Source organism: Arvicola amphibius, chromosome 6 (genome assembly GCF_903992535.2).
Source record: "Arvicola amphibius chromosome 6, mArvAmp1.2, whole genome shotgun sequence".
Taxonomy (NCBI): domain Eukaryota; kingdom Metazoa; phylum Chordata; class Mammalia; order Rodentia; family Cricetidae; genus Arvicola; species Arvicola amphibius.
In genome coordinates, this window is record NC_052052.2 from 132144358 (window position 1) to 132162099 (window position 17742).

General features: G+C 42.6%; 1 protein-coding gene across 1 annotated transcript; it reads right to left on the bottom strand.

Annotated features, from left to right (window-relative positions):
* Nucleotides 1–5441: 5441 nt before the first annotated feature.
* Nucleotides 5442–17341, bottom strand: LOC119817863 (serpin B9-like). The gene is made up of 7 exons (XM_038335304.2): nucleotides 17059–17341; nucleotides 14670–14847; nucleotides 13409–13546; nucleotides 12831–12948; nucleotides 10806–10948; nucleotides 8325–8480; nucleotides 5442–6908 (listed from the first exon to the last, which is right to left on the bottom strand). Exons 2-7 carry the CDS (start codon nucleotides 14835–14837, stop codon nucleotides 6504–6506), a joined length of 1128 nt encoding a protein of 375 aa, XP_038191232.1. The 5' UTR covers nucleotides 14838–14847; nucleotides 17059–17341; the 3' UTR covers nucleotides 5442–6503.
* Nucleotides 17342–17742: the final 401 nt, after the last annotated feature.

Here is a 17742-nt window from a genome sequence, read left to right on the forward strand (position 1 = left end):
CATGGCACAGTGCCAAGGAAGTCTCCTGTGTCGGGACCTGAAACCTGAGCCCCTTGACAGGTCATCTGTGTTGGAGTGCTCTTTTAAAAGGAAGCATGGGAAAGGGCAGAATGGGAGGGGGGAGAAAGGGAGGGGAGCGGAGAAAAATATATAGCACAATAAAAAAGAAAACAATTAAAAAGGAAAAGAAAGACAAAACTTACCATTTATTAAAGATGAAAGGAAAACTTCATGTTAAAAGAAGAAGGCATACCGTGAAAAAAAAAAAAAGGAAGCAGATGTCACTGAAAACAAGAAGGAGGAGGTAGAAAGTTCAACTCACTGAAACATGAACTTGATTCAGGATGCTCACATGACGCCACCAAAGGGAAGTCAGGCTCTGGTGCTTAGCAATTTGTTTGCACGGAAAACCCTAGGGGAATGATTGTGACTCTCAATTTCTATGTCAGTGGTAGTGTTACCTCTGTACCAGAGCACATAACACTGCCGTAGAAAGTGACGCAAGAGGAACTGGGAATTTTGCAGTTCTGGCAACCTATCTCTCAATGGGCATCCAGGCTGATCCCATTTCCTTGATATTATGAATACATAGAGTCCTGTAGGAATATGCCTGAGAGTTGCATGGTCACTCTGTTTAGCTCTTTGAGGAAAGTCTGTGCTGGTTTTTATAGTGGCTGCTCTAATCACACAAACAGTAAGAGCGTATGGGCTTCTTTTCCCCTCCTCACCAGCACTTGTTGGCATTGGTTTTATTCATGGCAGTTATGCTGATAAGAATAGGAATTTCACAGTAGTCTTAGCTGCATTTCCCTGCTATCCAAGTACGTTTAAAACCTCCAGATGTATGCACTGACTGTTCATCTCACTTTCTTGAAAACTTACGTTCATTTCTTAAAAAATCTTTTCTTGTTTAGCTTTTGAGTTCTTTATTTATTCTGGGTATTAATGCTCTGCCTCCCATTCTGAAGGCAGTCTTCACTTTTCCAGAAGTTTCAGAGAATTAGGTCTTACACTAAGGCCTATTAAGAATTGATTTTTGTGTAAGGTCAAAGAAAAGGATCCGCTGTCTCCTTTCTACATAAAGATGCCAGGTGTCCCCAGCACTCTCTGTCTCTAACGTACTAACGTATGCTTTGGGTATCTTTATCAAAAATCAGGTAGCTATAGCTGCATGGGTACTTTATTTTATTTGTGGATCTACTTGTCTCGGGGAGGGGGAGGTAATACCACCCTGTCCTTTGTAGTACAACTTGATATTAGTTATTGTGATATTTCCAGCATTACTGGTTTTGTTCAGGATTACATTGGCTTATCATAGGTCTTTTGTGTTTCCAAATTATTCAGATAACTTTTTTTTATTTCTGTGATGAGTGGTGTTGGCATTTTGATGGGGATTGCAGTGAATTTGTATGATTCATTCAGTAAGATGCAGAAAGGGCCCCTTTTTTGACAAAAACCTATGTCCCTTCATGATAAAAGTCCTGAAGAAACAGAAAATAAAAGAAACCTATCTGGACATAATAAAGCCTATAGGGGATGAACATTTCACACTGTTGATGCTTCCAAAGAGCCTGGAAGAGTCCTAGACATCTTCTAGTGTCTTCTTCAATTTCCCTTTTGAGTTTTTAAAGTTTTCATTAGAGAGGTTATTGACATCTTCTGTTGGGCTTATTCTGAGTCATTTGAATGGGATCGTTTGCTTGGTTTTTCCCTCAGCATGTTTGTTATTGGCAGATAAGAATGATGCTGCTTTTGTATGCTAATTTCTTAATCTGCCACTTTGTTTAAAGTATGCACAAGCTCTAGGAATTTTCTGGGGGCCCGAAGAGATTGCTCAATGATTAAGAACACCAGATACTCTTCTAGAGGACCCAGGTTTGATTTCTATCAACCACATGGTAGCTCATAACTGTCTGTAACTGCAGCCCCAGGGAATCCACCAGGCATGTACTTGATGCAAAGACATACATGCAAGCAAAACACTCATACACCTACAAACAATGAACAAGTTTTAAAAAGAATATTCTAGTGGATTCTTTAGAATCTCTTTCAGACAGAATCATTTCGCCTGCAGATAACGATACTTCGACTTCTTCCTTTCCTATTTATGGCCTTTCTATTGGATTGTCTTCTATTGCTTTACTAGTATTTCTATTGGATTGTCTTCTATTCCTTTACTAGTATTTCTATTGGATTGTCTTCTATTGCTTTTTACTAGTATTTCTATTGGATTGTCTTCTATTGCTTTTTACTAGTATTTCTATTGGATTGTCTTCTATTGCTTTACTAGTATTTCTATTGGATTGTCTTCTATTGCTTTACTAGTATTTCTATTGGATTGTCTTCTATTGCTTTACTAGCCTTTCTATTGGATTGTCTTCTATTGCTTTACTAGTATTTCTATTGGATTGTCTTCTATTGCTTTTTACTAGTATTCTCAACACTGCGTTGACAAGATGCAGCAAGTGGACACCATCATATTCCTGATTTTAGTGCAAATACTTTTTTCCCATAATATTATTAATATTCTCAAGCATAATACTAGTTACATGTCCATCAGATATAGGCTTTATTATATTCTGATATGTTTCCTTTATTTCGTGTTTCTTCAGGACTTTTTATCATGAAGGGATATAGGTTTTTGCCAAAAGCCTTTTCTGTATTTATCAGGATGATCACATGATTGTGTCCTCGAGTCCATTTATGTCATGGATTGTAGCTACTGATTTGAATGTATTGAACTACCTGCTCTAGTTTGCTTACTGTTGCTTTGAAAAAATACTGACCAAAAGCAATTTGGGGGAAAGAGAGCTTATTTCAGTTCATAGGTTACATGGTTACATCATAAGAGAAGCCAGAGCTGGAGCTCAAAGCAGTTCCTTCTGGCAGGAACTGAAGCAGAAACTGTGGGGGACGCTGTTCACTGCTGGATCCCCACGACTGGCTAAGCTTCTCACTGGCTTGCTACCCATAGCTGCCTAAGCCTGCTTTCTTATACAATCCAGGATCATGTGTTCATGGGTAGCACGTTTCCTAGTGCTCTGGGCTCTCCCACATCAATTCTTAATTAAGATAATGTCCCATAGAGGTAAAAGGAACACTCATCCATTGCTGGTGGGAGTGAAAACTGGTACAGCCACTTCTTTGGCTATCACTATGGCAATTTCTCAGAAAATCAGGAAACAACCCACTTCAAGACCCAGCAATACCACGTTTGGGTATATACCCAAAGGATACTCAATCATACCACAAGGACATGTGCTCAACTATGTTCATAGCAGCATTATTTGTCATAGCCAGATCCTGGAAAGAACTTAAGTGCCCCTCAACTGAAGAATGGATAAGGAAAATGTGGTACATTTACACATTGGAGTACTATATAGTGGAAAAAATGACATCTTGAAATTTGCGGGCAAATGGATATATCTAGAAAGCATCATATTGAGTGAGGTAACCCAGACCCAGAAAGACAAATATCATATGTACTCACTCATAAGTGACTTTCAGACAGAAAGCAAAGAAAAACCATCCCATAGCTCATGATCCCAGAGTACCTAGACAACAAAGAGGACCCTAAGAGAAACATACATGGATCTAATCTACGTGAGACGTAGAAAAAGACAAGATCTCCTGAGTAAATTGGGAGAATGGGGATCATGGGAGACGGTAGACATTGAGGGGATCTAACAGAAATATATATATATATATATCAATAACTCAATAAAAACAATTTTAAAAAGGGAAAATGTCCAACAGAAAGCTCACAAGCCTATCTGATGGGGATAATTCTTCAACTGAGGGTCCCTCTTCCTGGGTGACTCTGGTTTCTGTCAAGTTGATGCAAACTAAGCAGCACACCATCACCAATCTCTGGAACAAACCTTCTAATCCCGATAAATGGTCTTCTTGATATTTTCTGTTTGCAAGGATTTTGTTCAGGTTTTTGTTGTTTTGTTTTTCTTTGCATCTGCGTTCACCTACGTAAAGGGAGATTCATCCATAATTTTCTTTTTTGTATCTGTTTTCTGTCTTGATCTTATTTTGGTATCAAGATAATGCTAGCGCTGAGTAAAAGCTTGGTAGAGTTCCTTCCTTTTTTTATTTACATAATAGCTTGAGGAACATTGGTGTTCCAGTTCTTTGAGGGTCCGGAAGAACTCAGCAGTGATTCAATCAGAACAATTTTCCGGCACCTATTCAGTATTTAGCACACATCAAGCTTTCTGTATCGACTGCGTTTGTTGGACACCTGGGTCCATTATTTGCTGCTATAAATGTGGCTACAGGGAGCATCCAACTCACTGTTCTTTCATGGACTTGTGTGAGACACCACTGGGGTATGTCCTAGAGTGAATATTCTGGAACCCATGACACATGCTGACTGAGGATATGCCTTATCACTTTCATGATCCCATGGGCCTCTATGACCTGACTTTCTGGCTTCTGGTAAGATTAACTTCCTGACAGGAAACTGATGGTGCTTTATGTGTATTTTTCTGATTATGAACTTACTGATTTATGACTTACCGTAATTATTTATTTTGTGTGTGTGTGTGTGTGTGTGTGTGTGTGTGTGTGTGTGTGTGTGCATGCTGTGGTGCTCACAGTGAGGTCAGAGGTCTGCTGGAGTTCTCTTCTTCCACCATGAGAGTTCCAGCAATCACTCAAGGGTCAGGCACGGCAGCAAGCACCTTCAGCTACTGAGTTAACTTGCAGAAATGTTTATCTGTCCCTGTTCACGTCCTACTGATTTCCAATATTTTTTTTCAGCCTTACAATGTTGTTCAGTATAAAGAAGTGAGTAACTTCTACCCTACCCCATGAGTTGAAGCATTACTTTTCCTTTTCTTTGGTCATTTAATACTCTTTCTTCAACTCAAAAACAACCACAAGTCCTGGGACAACTGGATGTTCATATACAAAAGAATCCCATTGGGCTCTTACTTCACAACCTTTATAAAATTCATCTCAAACTGGATCAGTGATCTAACTATAAAGGCACAGGCCATGAAAGCCTTGGAGGGAAACAGGGGCAGATCTTTGAAACCTTGAGTTTGGCTGTGGGATTCTTAGCTGAGGCACAGAGAGACTGTGTGAAAAAACAACAGGAAATGAGTGGAACTTCACTGAAAAAAGAAATCTGTGGGCATCCAGAGCATTATGAAGAAAACAAAGACAAAATCTATATAAAATTCCAGAGTCGGTAAACCTACAGACTCGGAGAGATTGATGGTTACACAGACAGAAGAAGGAAGAATGGAGAGGAATTTCTTGATGGTGACACAGTGTGTTTGAAAGGGGATGACAATATAATAACATGTCACCCACAGATGTGGATGCTTACCCATAAAGTGCTGATTTTGTTATAAGAATAACTGCAATAACTCTAAAGAGTCATAGTAGTAGATATTATCCAACCATTAATAAAACGTATGGCACTCTTGTTTAAAATTTTTCTTTATTTTTAAATACACTTGTCTGTGTATGAGTCTAAGTGAGGATACATGCACTATATGTATACATATACATACCAGGATTCTGCACTATATGTATACAGGATCCAGGAGTCTGAGTGAGGATACATGCACTGTATGTATACAGGAAGCCAAAACACCTGAGCCACCTCTCCAGTCCCACATGGCATTATTACACACAGTGAAATCACTTATAACTGCCTGTAAGTGGCTATACAGCACAGTAAGATATAATCCTGGCCCTTAGTGACCATTGCTTCTAGCTGTGAGGTTTTCTAAGATGCAGAAAGTGAACAGATAAAACAAAAACTCTAAGTGGTCCAATTAATGTTCAAAATGCATACATGGTTGGTGAAAAAATAAATTTATTTTGAAATAGCATTTAAGGACTTCATAGAATTTAACTATAATAGATAGTGATGGAGAAAGACAATAAATAGTCTACAGAAGCATGACTTCTGCAAGGGAACATGTCCTGAAAGCTAGATAAGTTGAAAGCAGATATTCAAGGTTATCGATTAGAGGACCACACTGTCTGCACACATCCCCAAGCCTAACACAGTGGTGGGAACATACCTGGTGAGCAGCGAACAGCAAAGCAAATTAAAGTTAAAATGTGCATTAAGGACCACTCACTAGGAAAATTGCAGTAGCCGTCATCAGCCACAGAAGCATTTACTAGGATGCAAGCAGGTTAAGGCAAGTGATGGCAAGAGGTGAGGAGCCAGGAAAGCACAGCGTATATAGCTGGGATGGCTTGTCTTGCAGGAATTAGGGGCGTTTGTTTAGGGTCACCTTAGAGAACTTTATAGGCTATCTTGTGGGATTAGTTTGCCTTCTTTGTTGTTTCCACAACAAAACCCAAAGCACTCTATAGTCCTGTGACTCCGCAAAGGGCAGAGATGAAAGTCAGGAGAGGAAGATGCCGTCATCTTGGAACTTGGTGTCCCCCATACTTTATCCTCACAGAGCTGTAGGAGTGGTGGAGATGCTGAAGAGATAATTGCTCCCCATATGGTAACTGTGCCTTTATGGAGAGGAGAACCTGCCGCAGAACAGGAGGCTGTTGGTTTTGTTGTGCCTGATGAAGAAAAGGAAGGGGCGGTCTGCACAGAAGGTTTCAGGAATGGAGGCGCAACAAGCTACAATCATGACTGAAGAAGCTGCTGCAGCCTCGGTGCCTTCTTCATTGACCTCCACAACACTCTTGTGAACACACTTGGACACACACAGATCTCTCTCTGGAGACATTCCTGATAAATCAGCCTTGCCGCCTTGGAAGACATCCACCATTCCCAGGTGCTGAAACACAGACTCCATGTCATAATCCTCTTGCAGTTTAAATTTTGGGAGGAAAACCTCAACATTAGTGCTCCTCATAAAGTCTGGTTTGGTCCAGGCCGTTAACTTCTCAAAAGTGAGACTGTTTTCCACCTGATAAAGCAGAATTAGAGACTCTCAGATTCACAGTTGAGGTCTTACCCAGAGGTTCATAATAACTTCCTGCTCACAGAACCCTCCATCATCCTACATGGGGCACTACCTATTCACAGGGCCAGATAATGTGAGTGTCCAACTATCTAGCTAGCTTGTGTGTGACTTCCCTAGTGGGCATGGAGGCCAACAGTCCAGTGGTAGGAAGACTTGGCTATCCTCTCCTAAATCCCTTCTAAGATATCTTTTATTCTGACAGGTGTCTATGTCCAGGTGATTATGGTTTAGGTTGTATTTGCTTTTGTTCTCTTGATCTAGACCTAGTTATGAAGGCAATAAACCACAGATGCTAAAACAAAAATAATAAAATAAAACTTGAAAAAGACTTTTGGTGTGAACCACACCAGAAAGAAGGTCTATCCAGGTTGAGATCCTATGTATTTTGTGAACTGTTATGGCTTTAATGAGATATTCCATCTAAAAGCTCACATAGTGAATTCTTATTCTGAAGCTGGTAACAACATTTTCGGAGGATTCTATAATGTATGCATGAGGGTTCTAGCTGAATGAAGGAAGTAGTTACTGGAAGTGTGCCCATGAAGGTCATCCTTGGTCCTCAGTCCATATCTCTTCTCCTTTCTCTGCTTCCTGTTCGCTAAAAGGTCTGAAATCTCTGCCACATGCATCTGTTACCATGGAAACCAAGGATGTGCCAGGTAACTTAAAATGAGTCCTCTGAATCTGTGAGCCTGCATAAATGCTTCCTCTCCTAGGTTATTCATGTCAGGCATTTTGTCAGTGATGAACAACTAACTAACGCTAGAGAAGCAATGTCACAGCTAGGGAGCTGGATGAGAAGAGCCAAGGGAGCTGTTCTGCTTACAAAGACCCTTGGGTCACGCACACTGCCCTGCCCTCCTTTCAGAGGATGGATGACAGACTGTGGGTATCCTGCTGCAAGGAAGACCAAGATGTGCCTGAGTCTGTCCTGCCCAGCTGGCACCTCTCCTCGTCCTCTATCTTTGGTGAACTGCAATACTTTATCTGTCTGTTTTACATTCTCAGACATTAAAACACTGGCAAAGACCACAATACAGTTCTATTTACAGAGAGGGACTATTTTCCAAGCACTGTGTTAATTTTCCTGCCTGAGTTGCCCCATTTCATCGTATCAGGTACCATCTTCCGTTCTAGTGATGAAGTGATGTCATATGACAAGGTCATACTGCCCACAATGGGGGGTCCCAAAACACAGGAACTGCACACAGTTTGAGACTCAGTCTGGGAATACCACTTGCTCAAATGGCAGTTGGAAAGGTAAAAACAATGAGTTCTGTTCTAATAAGGAAGGATAATGGGGATCCTGGATTCTTCTAGGAGACAGAGTGGTGACTGCTAAGGACTCTTCTGCCTCACCTGGCTGAGGTCCACACCATCATCCGGGAGCAGGACCAACAAGCTCAGCTCCATGCCCTCATAGGGCATCTCCAGCATCTGTGCCTGTACTTCATTCACGTGGGCGAGGTTAAATGTGTCTTCCTGACACATCATCTGCACTGGTCTTTTCTCCTTCTGTACACACAAATAAAGGGCATAGAAGATGTTATTCAGAGAGGTCAGAAGGTTTCCAAATGAGCTGCAGTTAATGTCAGGCGTGTTCTCAGCACTCACAATGAAAACACTATTCATAGTCCAGTGAACACTTAGTCAATGTCTGCCAGCCTCTTCCTGGTTTCATTTAAAAAATCAAGTGTCAGCAGACATGGGACTGTTGTAGATAGGATTCTACAGTGGTGATAAACCACCTTGACCAAAACAACATGAGGAAGAAGGGGTTTATTTGCTCTTACAACTCTCAGGTCACATTCCATCACTGAGGGAAGTCAGAGCAGGAACTCAGGCAGAAGCCATGGAAGAATGCTATTTATTGACTTGTTCCCCATGGCTTTCTCAGCCTGCTTTCTTCCACAGTTTATGACCACCTGCCCAGAGTTGGCACTATCCACTGTGGACTAGGCCCTACACCAATCACTAATGAAGAAAATGCTCTACAGACTTGGCTCTAGGCCAATCCTATGGAAGCAATTTCTCAATGTACAGCCCTTCTTCTCAAATGACTCTAGCTTGTGTCAAGTTCATGAACACACACACACACATACACACCGAACAAACAAAACCCCCAACCAGCCAGTATAGGGACTAACCATAGAAAGATGATGCGTTATCCAGAAAAAGGAATGTGGCATTCAAATATTAATATTTTAAAGTCCCACTTGTGTTTAAAATGTTTCACAAAGGCTCATGTTTCAAAGCTTTTCTCCACAGACCGGCACTAAGGAGATCTAGCTAAACCTTTAGAGGTAGAGCCTAATGGAACAAAGTTAAATACTGGGGAGAGAATGCCCTGAAGGGGATATGGGCTCTGCAACCCCTTCCTGCTTCTCTCTTTTGCTCCCTGACAGCTGTGAGGTGATGAAGCCCCCACCATGCACTTCTACCATGCTGTACTGCACCAGCACAACCTGGAATAATGGACAAACTGACCATCCTGAAACTGCTGGAACCATGAGCAAAAAAAGCATTTCCTCCTACTCTAATGGAAAGAGGACCATCTTATCAGATGTAGGATTTTGATCATTTAATGTGCTCAACAATTATATCTAAGGAAGCAGCATATAAATAAGGGAAAAGTTTTCATCAAGTAGACCGGAACATTTTCTAGTGTTGTGAATGGGCCCACAGACAGATACATCCTTTCAGAAAACATTCTGGCAAACAGGAGCACACATGCTCAAAGGTTCACAATGGATCACAACCTTCTAACTCATCAAAGAGCAGAAAGTTCAGGAGCACAGACACTCACAGGCTTTGGGTAGAGCTCCATCCTGATAGCCAATCAGAGAGAAGGAAAATCCCAGTTAAGTTACAAGTGGGGGGGGGGGGACTGTCTGGACAGATCTCCATGGATTTTTGTGATACAATTACAATCTGATAACCTATCATTTACAATTCTTGTAAACCCTTTAAATGTTAGGGGTCTTTTGGACAGAACCTCATGTGATTTAATCCAGTTGGTTCAGTACTATTAGTACAACATTATTTTTTAAATATAGAATTGTGCCATCAGGGAAGATTTTAATTACAGTGGTACATTAAACATGAAAATTTGCTATAGACCATACATAATACATACTGAATTTCCCAATAAAATAACTCATAATTTTATATTTTTTTTCAGTTACTATGAACAAAAAGAGAATGGGAAAGGTTAACATTCATAAGACTCCAAACAGCATTAAATTATATTTTATAGGGATTGGGAAAAGTATTCTATTATCTACTTTAATTCAAATCATACTCTAATTAAGACAGATCTTAACCACTCAATTTCAATATTAAAATGCTATAGTGTTAAATAATGATAAATTGACCAATAATTTAAAGCAATTATTTTAATTAAAAATTACTCTATTACATAAATGTTTGTATATTCCTTTCTACTCTACCTCATGATCCATACATGCATTATTTTACCTTAACACATAAGTTTCTGTTTTCTTGAACTTAAAGGAGAATTTAGTTTCTAGAGTGAGTTAGAAGCAATGATCTTATGAGGATTTATCAGAATATGTAAGAGCCAGAAACAATGTAAAATAACACAAGTATTAAATATTCTTTATTCTTATCATTTTTCTATGGAGCTAGCATTCTTTCAGTTTCAAACATTTTCTGTGCTTTCCTATGCTCTTTCTTTCTGGACTGAGGATTGAGCCCCCAATCCTCACCCCATAGGACATGCAGTCTCTACCACTGAGTCCCAGAGCTACACATTCACGGTTACACATTACCATGCAAGTTCTTCGTCACAGTGGCATAAATTTTTATCCTGTTCCTTACCTTGTTAATTTTAAAGGGCATTTCCCTTGTGTCTTCTTTGTTAAACTGTTGATGCCACTTTCCTTTGAAGTATAATGCGTTGACAAGAACCAGCCTGGTCTCTGAATTAACTGAGTCTCCTGACAGCAACTCTGGAATTTTCCCTTTTGAGAAAGCAGAGACTTCATTCAGGTTCATTTTATACACGTGTGAGAAATAAGCTGATATGACATTTTGGCAGATTTGAGCATCATGCTTTCAAATTTGCTGAATGTGGATGAGCATGAAAAAAAAAATAAGCCAAAACAACATACCAACACCCATGTTTGACTTGATGTCATGGCCATGGGAGTAACATGACCAAGGTGAGGGTGCTGAAGGACTTCCAAGTCCCTCAAGGAAAGCAGGTTTGGGAAAAGCAGAGAAAGGCACTTCAGGGTGGAGAACAAAGAAGCATGAGATGTGGAAGGGATCGCAGGGGACTAGGGCTCCCCCTGGGTGCCATTGTCAGCTGACAACTTGATTGGGTCTGGAATCAGCTAAGAGACATGTCTCTGGGCAGGTCGACAAGAACATTTCCCAGAAAGAGTAAGTAATGGAGAGGACACTTCCCAGAGTGGGCAATGCCTTCCTGTGCTGCCCCGACTAGCGGGCTGAGGAAGAAGCAGCACTCCTTTTGCCTGCCTGCCTTCAGCCTTGCTGGTGAGTGCGTCTGTGCTGTTCACACCTCTGCACCTGCCATTTTCCGCTGACACCGGAGCCCAGTAGCTTTGGTCTTCATGTGGACCAAGACTAGTGACTCTCTGGAATCCTCTAGGCTTTCCATTCCAGGCTGAGATTGCTGAGGTCTCCAACCCCACAGACTGAGCAGCTACCAGATTCTCGGCCTCTACAAGCAGATGGCCATTGTCGGACTATATAGTCTGTACTGTGTGTGCCAATCTACTAGATCCCTTAGTAATATGTATTCATTCTGTTCCTCTAGAATACTCTGACTAATACACTAGTGTTAGATACAGTATCTCATCTAGCGCTCCATGGTCATGCCCAGTTCTAGCATAGCACAACATGTCAGAGACTCAAGGACAAAAGATAGTTTGTGGAGGAGGTATTGCTATCATATACTTTGGAGTGCTGTCCATCCTAGGGGAGAAGATGCAGGTCAGAGGGCAGATTCCCTTCTTCTGTCTAAAGGAGCATCCTTTCTGTAGAGAAGAAAATCCTCGCTAGCTTACAATGTCAAGAGTGCACAAGAGGCAAAGACTACAACAAGAATTGTCAAATAATTGTTGCGTCTTTATTAAAAAAATCATTTTATACTCTCTGTTAGTAGAAATAGGAATGCATCCAGTGGTACATAAGCATCTGAAGGGTTCAACTATCAGATAGTGATTTCAATGACCTTAAAGACTGATGCTGGAACATATCATCTCTGAAATAAAAACAAATAGGGTTGAACCTAAATGGGAGGTACTTTTAGGCCAATCAATGGAACTGAGCAGCCCTGAAAGGAAATCAAGTTTAGTTTCACCAAATGTAAGTGAGGGATCTAAGGCAGGAAGGGTGGAATCAGAAACAGGAATCCTCTTAAGACATAATGATAGTGAAGGCCAGGGCAACACAGACCGTAGGAAGAAGGAGCCCAGGGAAGAATTATGAGGAAGGCCTCCACATGAATCTCCATGGTGAAGTCACATGACCTGTCAACACTGCACGCCACCCCTGTCTTCTATGGTAAGCTGTTAGACTGGAAATCAGGCCCATGAGTTCTCGTGACATTTGTATCATCCCCCTGTCCTGAAGAAATATACAGATAACTCTATTTTTCAAATCTAAGTTTCTGAATAAAACCTCCATGAAGTCACTGAGGTCTGAATTATACCACATATAATGATGCTAGTCTGCATCCCTTTGACTCCCTGAAATAACATGAGACTAGTCCATGGGGGAGAAGGGAAGTTAAGAGAAAGAACAGGGAAGGAAGAAAAGGAAGGGGTGGATGGAAAGGAGAAAATTGTGAGGTGTGAAATAACTTGAAATTCTGACCTTCAGTCTGTTTGGAGACCCACGTGTTTATGTGCTTCCTGGACTCCTCTGGAGCTTTGGCAAAGGACAGCTGCTCCAGCTCCGAGTGGTAGAACTGAAGACAGGACTCCTTAAAGGTCTTTGGAGAGAAAAGCGTTCAGAAAAATAACACTGGAAAATAAAGTGTCTGCAAGCTTCCAAACCCTCTGATAGTATGTCAAAAACAAAACAAAACAAGAAAAAACTAAAGTGAGTGTAGATGCCACTTTAAGCAGCAAATATCTAAGTCTTTTTACATGGGAATAACCAGACATGATTGAATAAAAATAACAAGTAGTCAAATTTGAAATACTTTAAAGTATCATTATAGAATTGTGGTCTTTGGGGGAAGTTTAAGGAGTCGAGTAGTTGAGTTTCACTATTTGACCAAGGCTGGTCTAAAACTTGTGATCCTCCTGTCTCAGGTATTTAGATGTGAATCATCACACCAACTAGAACTTGATCCTTAATTTTCTCAAGTTCTCTAGGGTCCTTCTCCTGGGATCTACATCAACAAGCATTTTAAATACAATTGATATCATTCTACTGACAGAACTTACTGGAAGGATTTTACAGGTACTCTCTGCAAAGAGCCTATTGGCCGTTCTAAGCGAGTACTTTCTGCTGGGCTCGTTCAGGTTACCGAGAAGCTCCTGGAAGCCTTGATGAATGTCTTCCTTTGTGTTTAAACCAAGTGCCTGCGAAGGGAAAGAATGAAACAATATGAGCTCAGTGATGAGACATTTTGGCAGCAAAGAGGAGCCTGCAAGCTGAAGGGATGGCTCAGGTGGCGAAGGACATGAGGCTCTGAGCTGGATCTCACTGTGCACATAAAAAGATGGGTTCCATAGTGTATGGCTGTAATCCCAGCACTGGGATAAGAAGATACCTGCATTTACACATGTCCTCTGCCTAAAGAGGCACACATGGGCATGTAAACACACACGCGCACGCATGTACACACACACACTCACGCACACACGTATACCTGCCATATGCATGCACAAGCTCTCTGTGTTTATTAAAAGACCAGAGAGAGTAATTATGAAGAAGACCCCTCTGCATTGTCTTCTTCGTGTCCTCATGCACTCACCTAAAAGGCTCATCACGGGAAGGAAAATTCTGGCAAACCTCATAGCAACAGTGTCCCACTGTGACAGTGAAGCAGAGAGCTTTTTCTCAGGCCAGTGTCTCCTGCCTGCCCTGGAACCCCTGAGGTCAGAGACCCATCCTTCATCACCTGCAATGCTTATAGGATGCTTCATAAAGCAACCAACACAGTGCCTGGTCAGGATGAGGACCAGCTACAGACATTTGCTCAGTCAGTATCTCAGCTGACATAAGGCAGGTTAGACACAATTAAGAGAGGAATTAACCTTTCTTGGCCAATGAATAATTATAAAGTCTGTTGCTCTAAAAATAGATCTTAGCAACCTATGTTTCAAATAATCTCAACTCCTTTTTTCCCATCGTTGTACTTGTGGCTGCCCCCACTTTTTTTTTTAAAAAAAAAAAACTCTTTTTTATTTGAAAGTAAGTTGTGCATGCTAGTCTTGAACTTGCATCCTCCTGTTTCAGTCTCCTTAGTAGTTGGAATTAAAGGCCTGTGCCACCAGGTCTAGCATGAAATTATTTACACATCATTTTCTAAGTGAAATCTGGACAAAATTTTGAGAATTTCTTCTAAGTTATTACTGAGGGAAACTCATTGTCCCTTCCTCTTTAGCCCCTGCCCCATGAAACAGTGTGTATGCATTCCGACCCTCCCTGCTCAGCAACTCTTAGGCAAGTAAGACAGGTGTCAGGTGACAGGGAACTTACCTGAGACATCTGGACTGCAGTGTCTCCCTTCGCCCCCAAGAGGACCATAGCTAGAGCAGAGGAGATGCTCACAGGAGAGTAACATACATTCTTCGAAGGGTTGTTTTGACAAAGGAGCTTTAAAACATGAATGGCAAAGGTGCCGTTTGCTTCAGACAGAGTGTTCATGATGCAGAGTCTGGAGGCAAAGGAGAAATGGTACTCAGCACAGCGCTGGAGGTTCACTGATCTGGCCTGGGGAAATCTAGGACTCTACTCTTTGTTCTCATTTCAAAATTCCTAAGTACTTAAAATTGGATTTTACAAATTCATTCTCAGCCACAGTCCTTCCAATTTTAAGGTTATTATCTAGGTGTGGTCACGGCAGCAGACCAAACTAGCGTCTGTCCCATATGTGTAGGTAGAAGGTCAGATCATCAGGACTGCACACACAGGACACAGCTGAGAGAGGGGGCTCTAGTCTCCTTCCATACAGTCCAGTTCCTCTCTCTGAAGATGGTGGAGCTGAGGATAAAGAGGAGGAGGAAGAGCAGTGGAAGGGAAGAAGAAAACAACCATGAGCATCCAGGTCCTCTAGCCTGGCTTCAGCATAGCTGTGTTCTGTGTGTGCCTGTGAAGACTCTGAGATGTCTGAGTGTGTATTAGACAGTGCCTCTGCATTTACAGTTGCTTCAGGAAAGACACTGAGAGGCTGGAGGACACACTAAGACAGGCTGGTGTCGTTAGCTCTGCCGTGCAGCAGGAGGTGTCCACCTGCAGTGGCTGCTCTGGTAGCCTTGGATCGGGGGTGGCTCCTAGGCTGTTTCTCTGTAGAGCTTGCCTCTCTCCCAGCTGAATAGACTGAGTCCATGTGCATCCAATGGCTGTGCTCTCGCTGTCATATGACCTTAGTGTGTTCCAGAATTTTTTTCTTCTGTGCTTAAATGCATATCAAATAGCACAGGGAGTCTCAGAACATTACTACCCATACTTCTTCCTACTCCCCAGACAGAAGGACACAGCATCCTAGTACTGTACCTAGATCCTGTGACTCCTCCCCTTAACTCCCCCAGGAGTTCCCTTCAGGAAAGCTGGGGCTGCTTTATTTCAACGACTTCTCTTCTGGATGGTCCTCTCATCTAAATCTGCTTGTGACCCCTATACTCCTGCCCATCCTGATGTCCTTTAAAGTCGTTTCTAGTCTTGAAGAACTGTTTATCCCATCTAGAAGGTCATCTACCTGGTAACTGTCACTGAGTTCAAACTACTCACCCTTCCCTCCTTCACTGGGACAGGACAAGTTCAGGGCCTCTGCTCTGCTAACCTAAGGCAGCTGCCCCAGCTCAGTCCTTTCATCCCTCCCAAGTGCACTCTGTCTCTTACTGACTGTTGTCTCCACCACACCCAGAGCTCTCTGAAGGCAGGAGAGATGTTTGGCACCCTGATTTTAAGCACCTGGAAGCATGCTCTGGATAAAGGGGGCTTTATCAACATGGAGTGAATTATTTTATAAATGGAAATGAGGAATGTTCAACTTCGTCTAGAGACTGCTCATTTTAAAGGGCCCGGAAATAGGATAGACACATGTTTTATATCCGCCAGGAGAGAGCAACGGCAGTCAAATGTCTAGGCAGCAGAAACTGAAAGGACACAGGAAAGAAGCCAGTAAGAAAGGATGCTGCTGACCCCTGAAGCAGTGGTTGAGGAGAGGCCAAGGCAGCTCTAGGACACCAGCCCTAGGACCAGCCTTGCTGCCATTGGCCAGCTCGAGTTTTCTAAAGATCACCTTTTTAAATGTCCATCAACACTGTAGGATCCAGCCATGATACGCTAAATATGAACAGATCACCCAAAGGAAGTTCTTTACTTCCAACCATTATCACCTGCCAGTGTAGGACTCAGCCATCAATAAATTTAATAGAGGCCTGAGTCTCAGGAGTTTACCCTGAAGCAACACCTGGTTTCAGGAAGGACCATAGACTAGATTACCTGAGCACCACCCAAGAACAGACCATCCAAAGAAAATGCCTAATGTTCCAACCACTGTAGATAGGATCACCTGCCAGCACACACTCACCAGGACACCCCTAAACAAATGTCAGCCAGTCAGGGGTCCTGAACCTCAGAAACTCCTTATCCCCACCTTTACTATTATAAAAATCCAACTCGAACTGAACTCGGGGCTCTCCGTTTATTCCAATATGTTGGACATGTGGAGAGACAGAGTTTGCAAACTGGCCTAAAATAAAGGCTCTTTGCTTTTACATACAGGGACTCGGTCTCCTTGTTGGCTTTTGGGGGGACTTCTCGGATTTGGGCATAACAAATACCACCTGCTTACTCTTTTCCTAACTCTGCAATCCTGGGCTTCCCTCCTGAACTCAATCTGGACCCTGTAAACATCACTCACCTCTGTGGGTCCCACGGTCCCAGCCTGAGACAGGAGCCCTCACTTAGCACCTTCGTGGCCTCTCAATGCAGCGTTTGCAGCTTGAATGTCCTGCTCCTTTAGCTGAGCAGCCCGGCAGACTCTGCTGGCTGGAATTTCTTGTTCAGAGTTCTCTGAGGGCGGGCGGGGAGACTAACAGCAGCTTTCTCTGGCGTCTGCGGGGAAGAGGATAGGCTCTCGTACTGAAAGTGAAAGTATTTGCTGGAGAGTCTTTGCGGGAGAGGAGGAGGCGGGATAGGGGAGGGGGAGGGAAGGTGGGAGGAGGAGAGGGATAGGGGAGGAAGAAGAGGAGGAGGAGGAGGAGGAAGTGGAGGAGAAGGAGGAGGAGGAGGGAGGAGGAGGAGAAGGAGGAGGAGGAGGGAAAAGGGGAGGGGAAGGGAGGGGGGGAGGGGGAAAGGAGGAGGAGGTGGTGCTTTGCCTGGGATTTTAACAGCTCCCTGGGGCAGGGGGCCCGCGGGCAGGGGTGGGGGGCGGGCTGGGGTGTCTATTATCGATTCCCCACCCCACCCTCCTTTTCTGGAGGAAAAACAGCAGTTCTTTTTCTGCCTATATTTCCCAGTCACGAGCATTTCTTGTGAATGAAATGTGTGGTTCTGTGAGGTCCTCTTATGAGCCCGATTTTTCCAAGGCTTAGCATAAGGGTTC

What these genes read in the sequence shown, in the direction of transcription:
- LOC119817863 (XM_038335304.2), bottom strand. Translation starts at nt 14,837, where the DNA reads ATGAACACTCTGTCTGAAGCAAACGGCACCTTTGCCATTCATGTTTTA. An exon ending in CTGCAGTCCAGATGTCTCAG is followed by an intron (nt 13,547 to 14,669) that starts GTAAGTTCCCTG and finishes TTCCCTTCGCAG; the next exon opens with GCACTTGGTTTAAACACAAA. An exon ending in GGTCTCCAAACAGACTGAAG is followed by an intron (nt 10,949 to 12,830) that starts GTCAGAATTTCA and finishes CTTTCTCAAAAG; the next exon opens with GGAAAATTCCAGAGTTGCTG.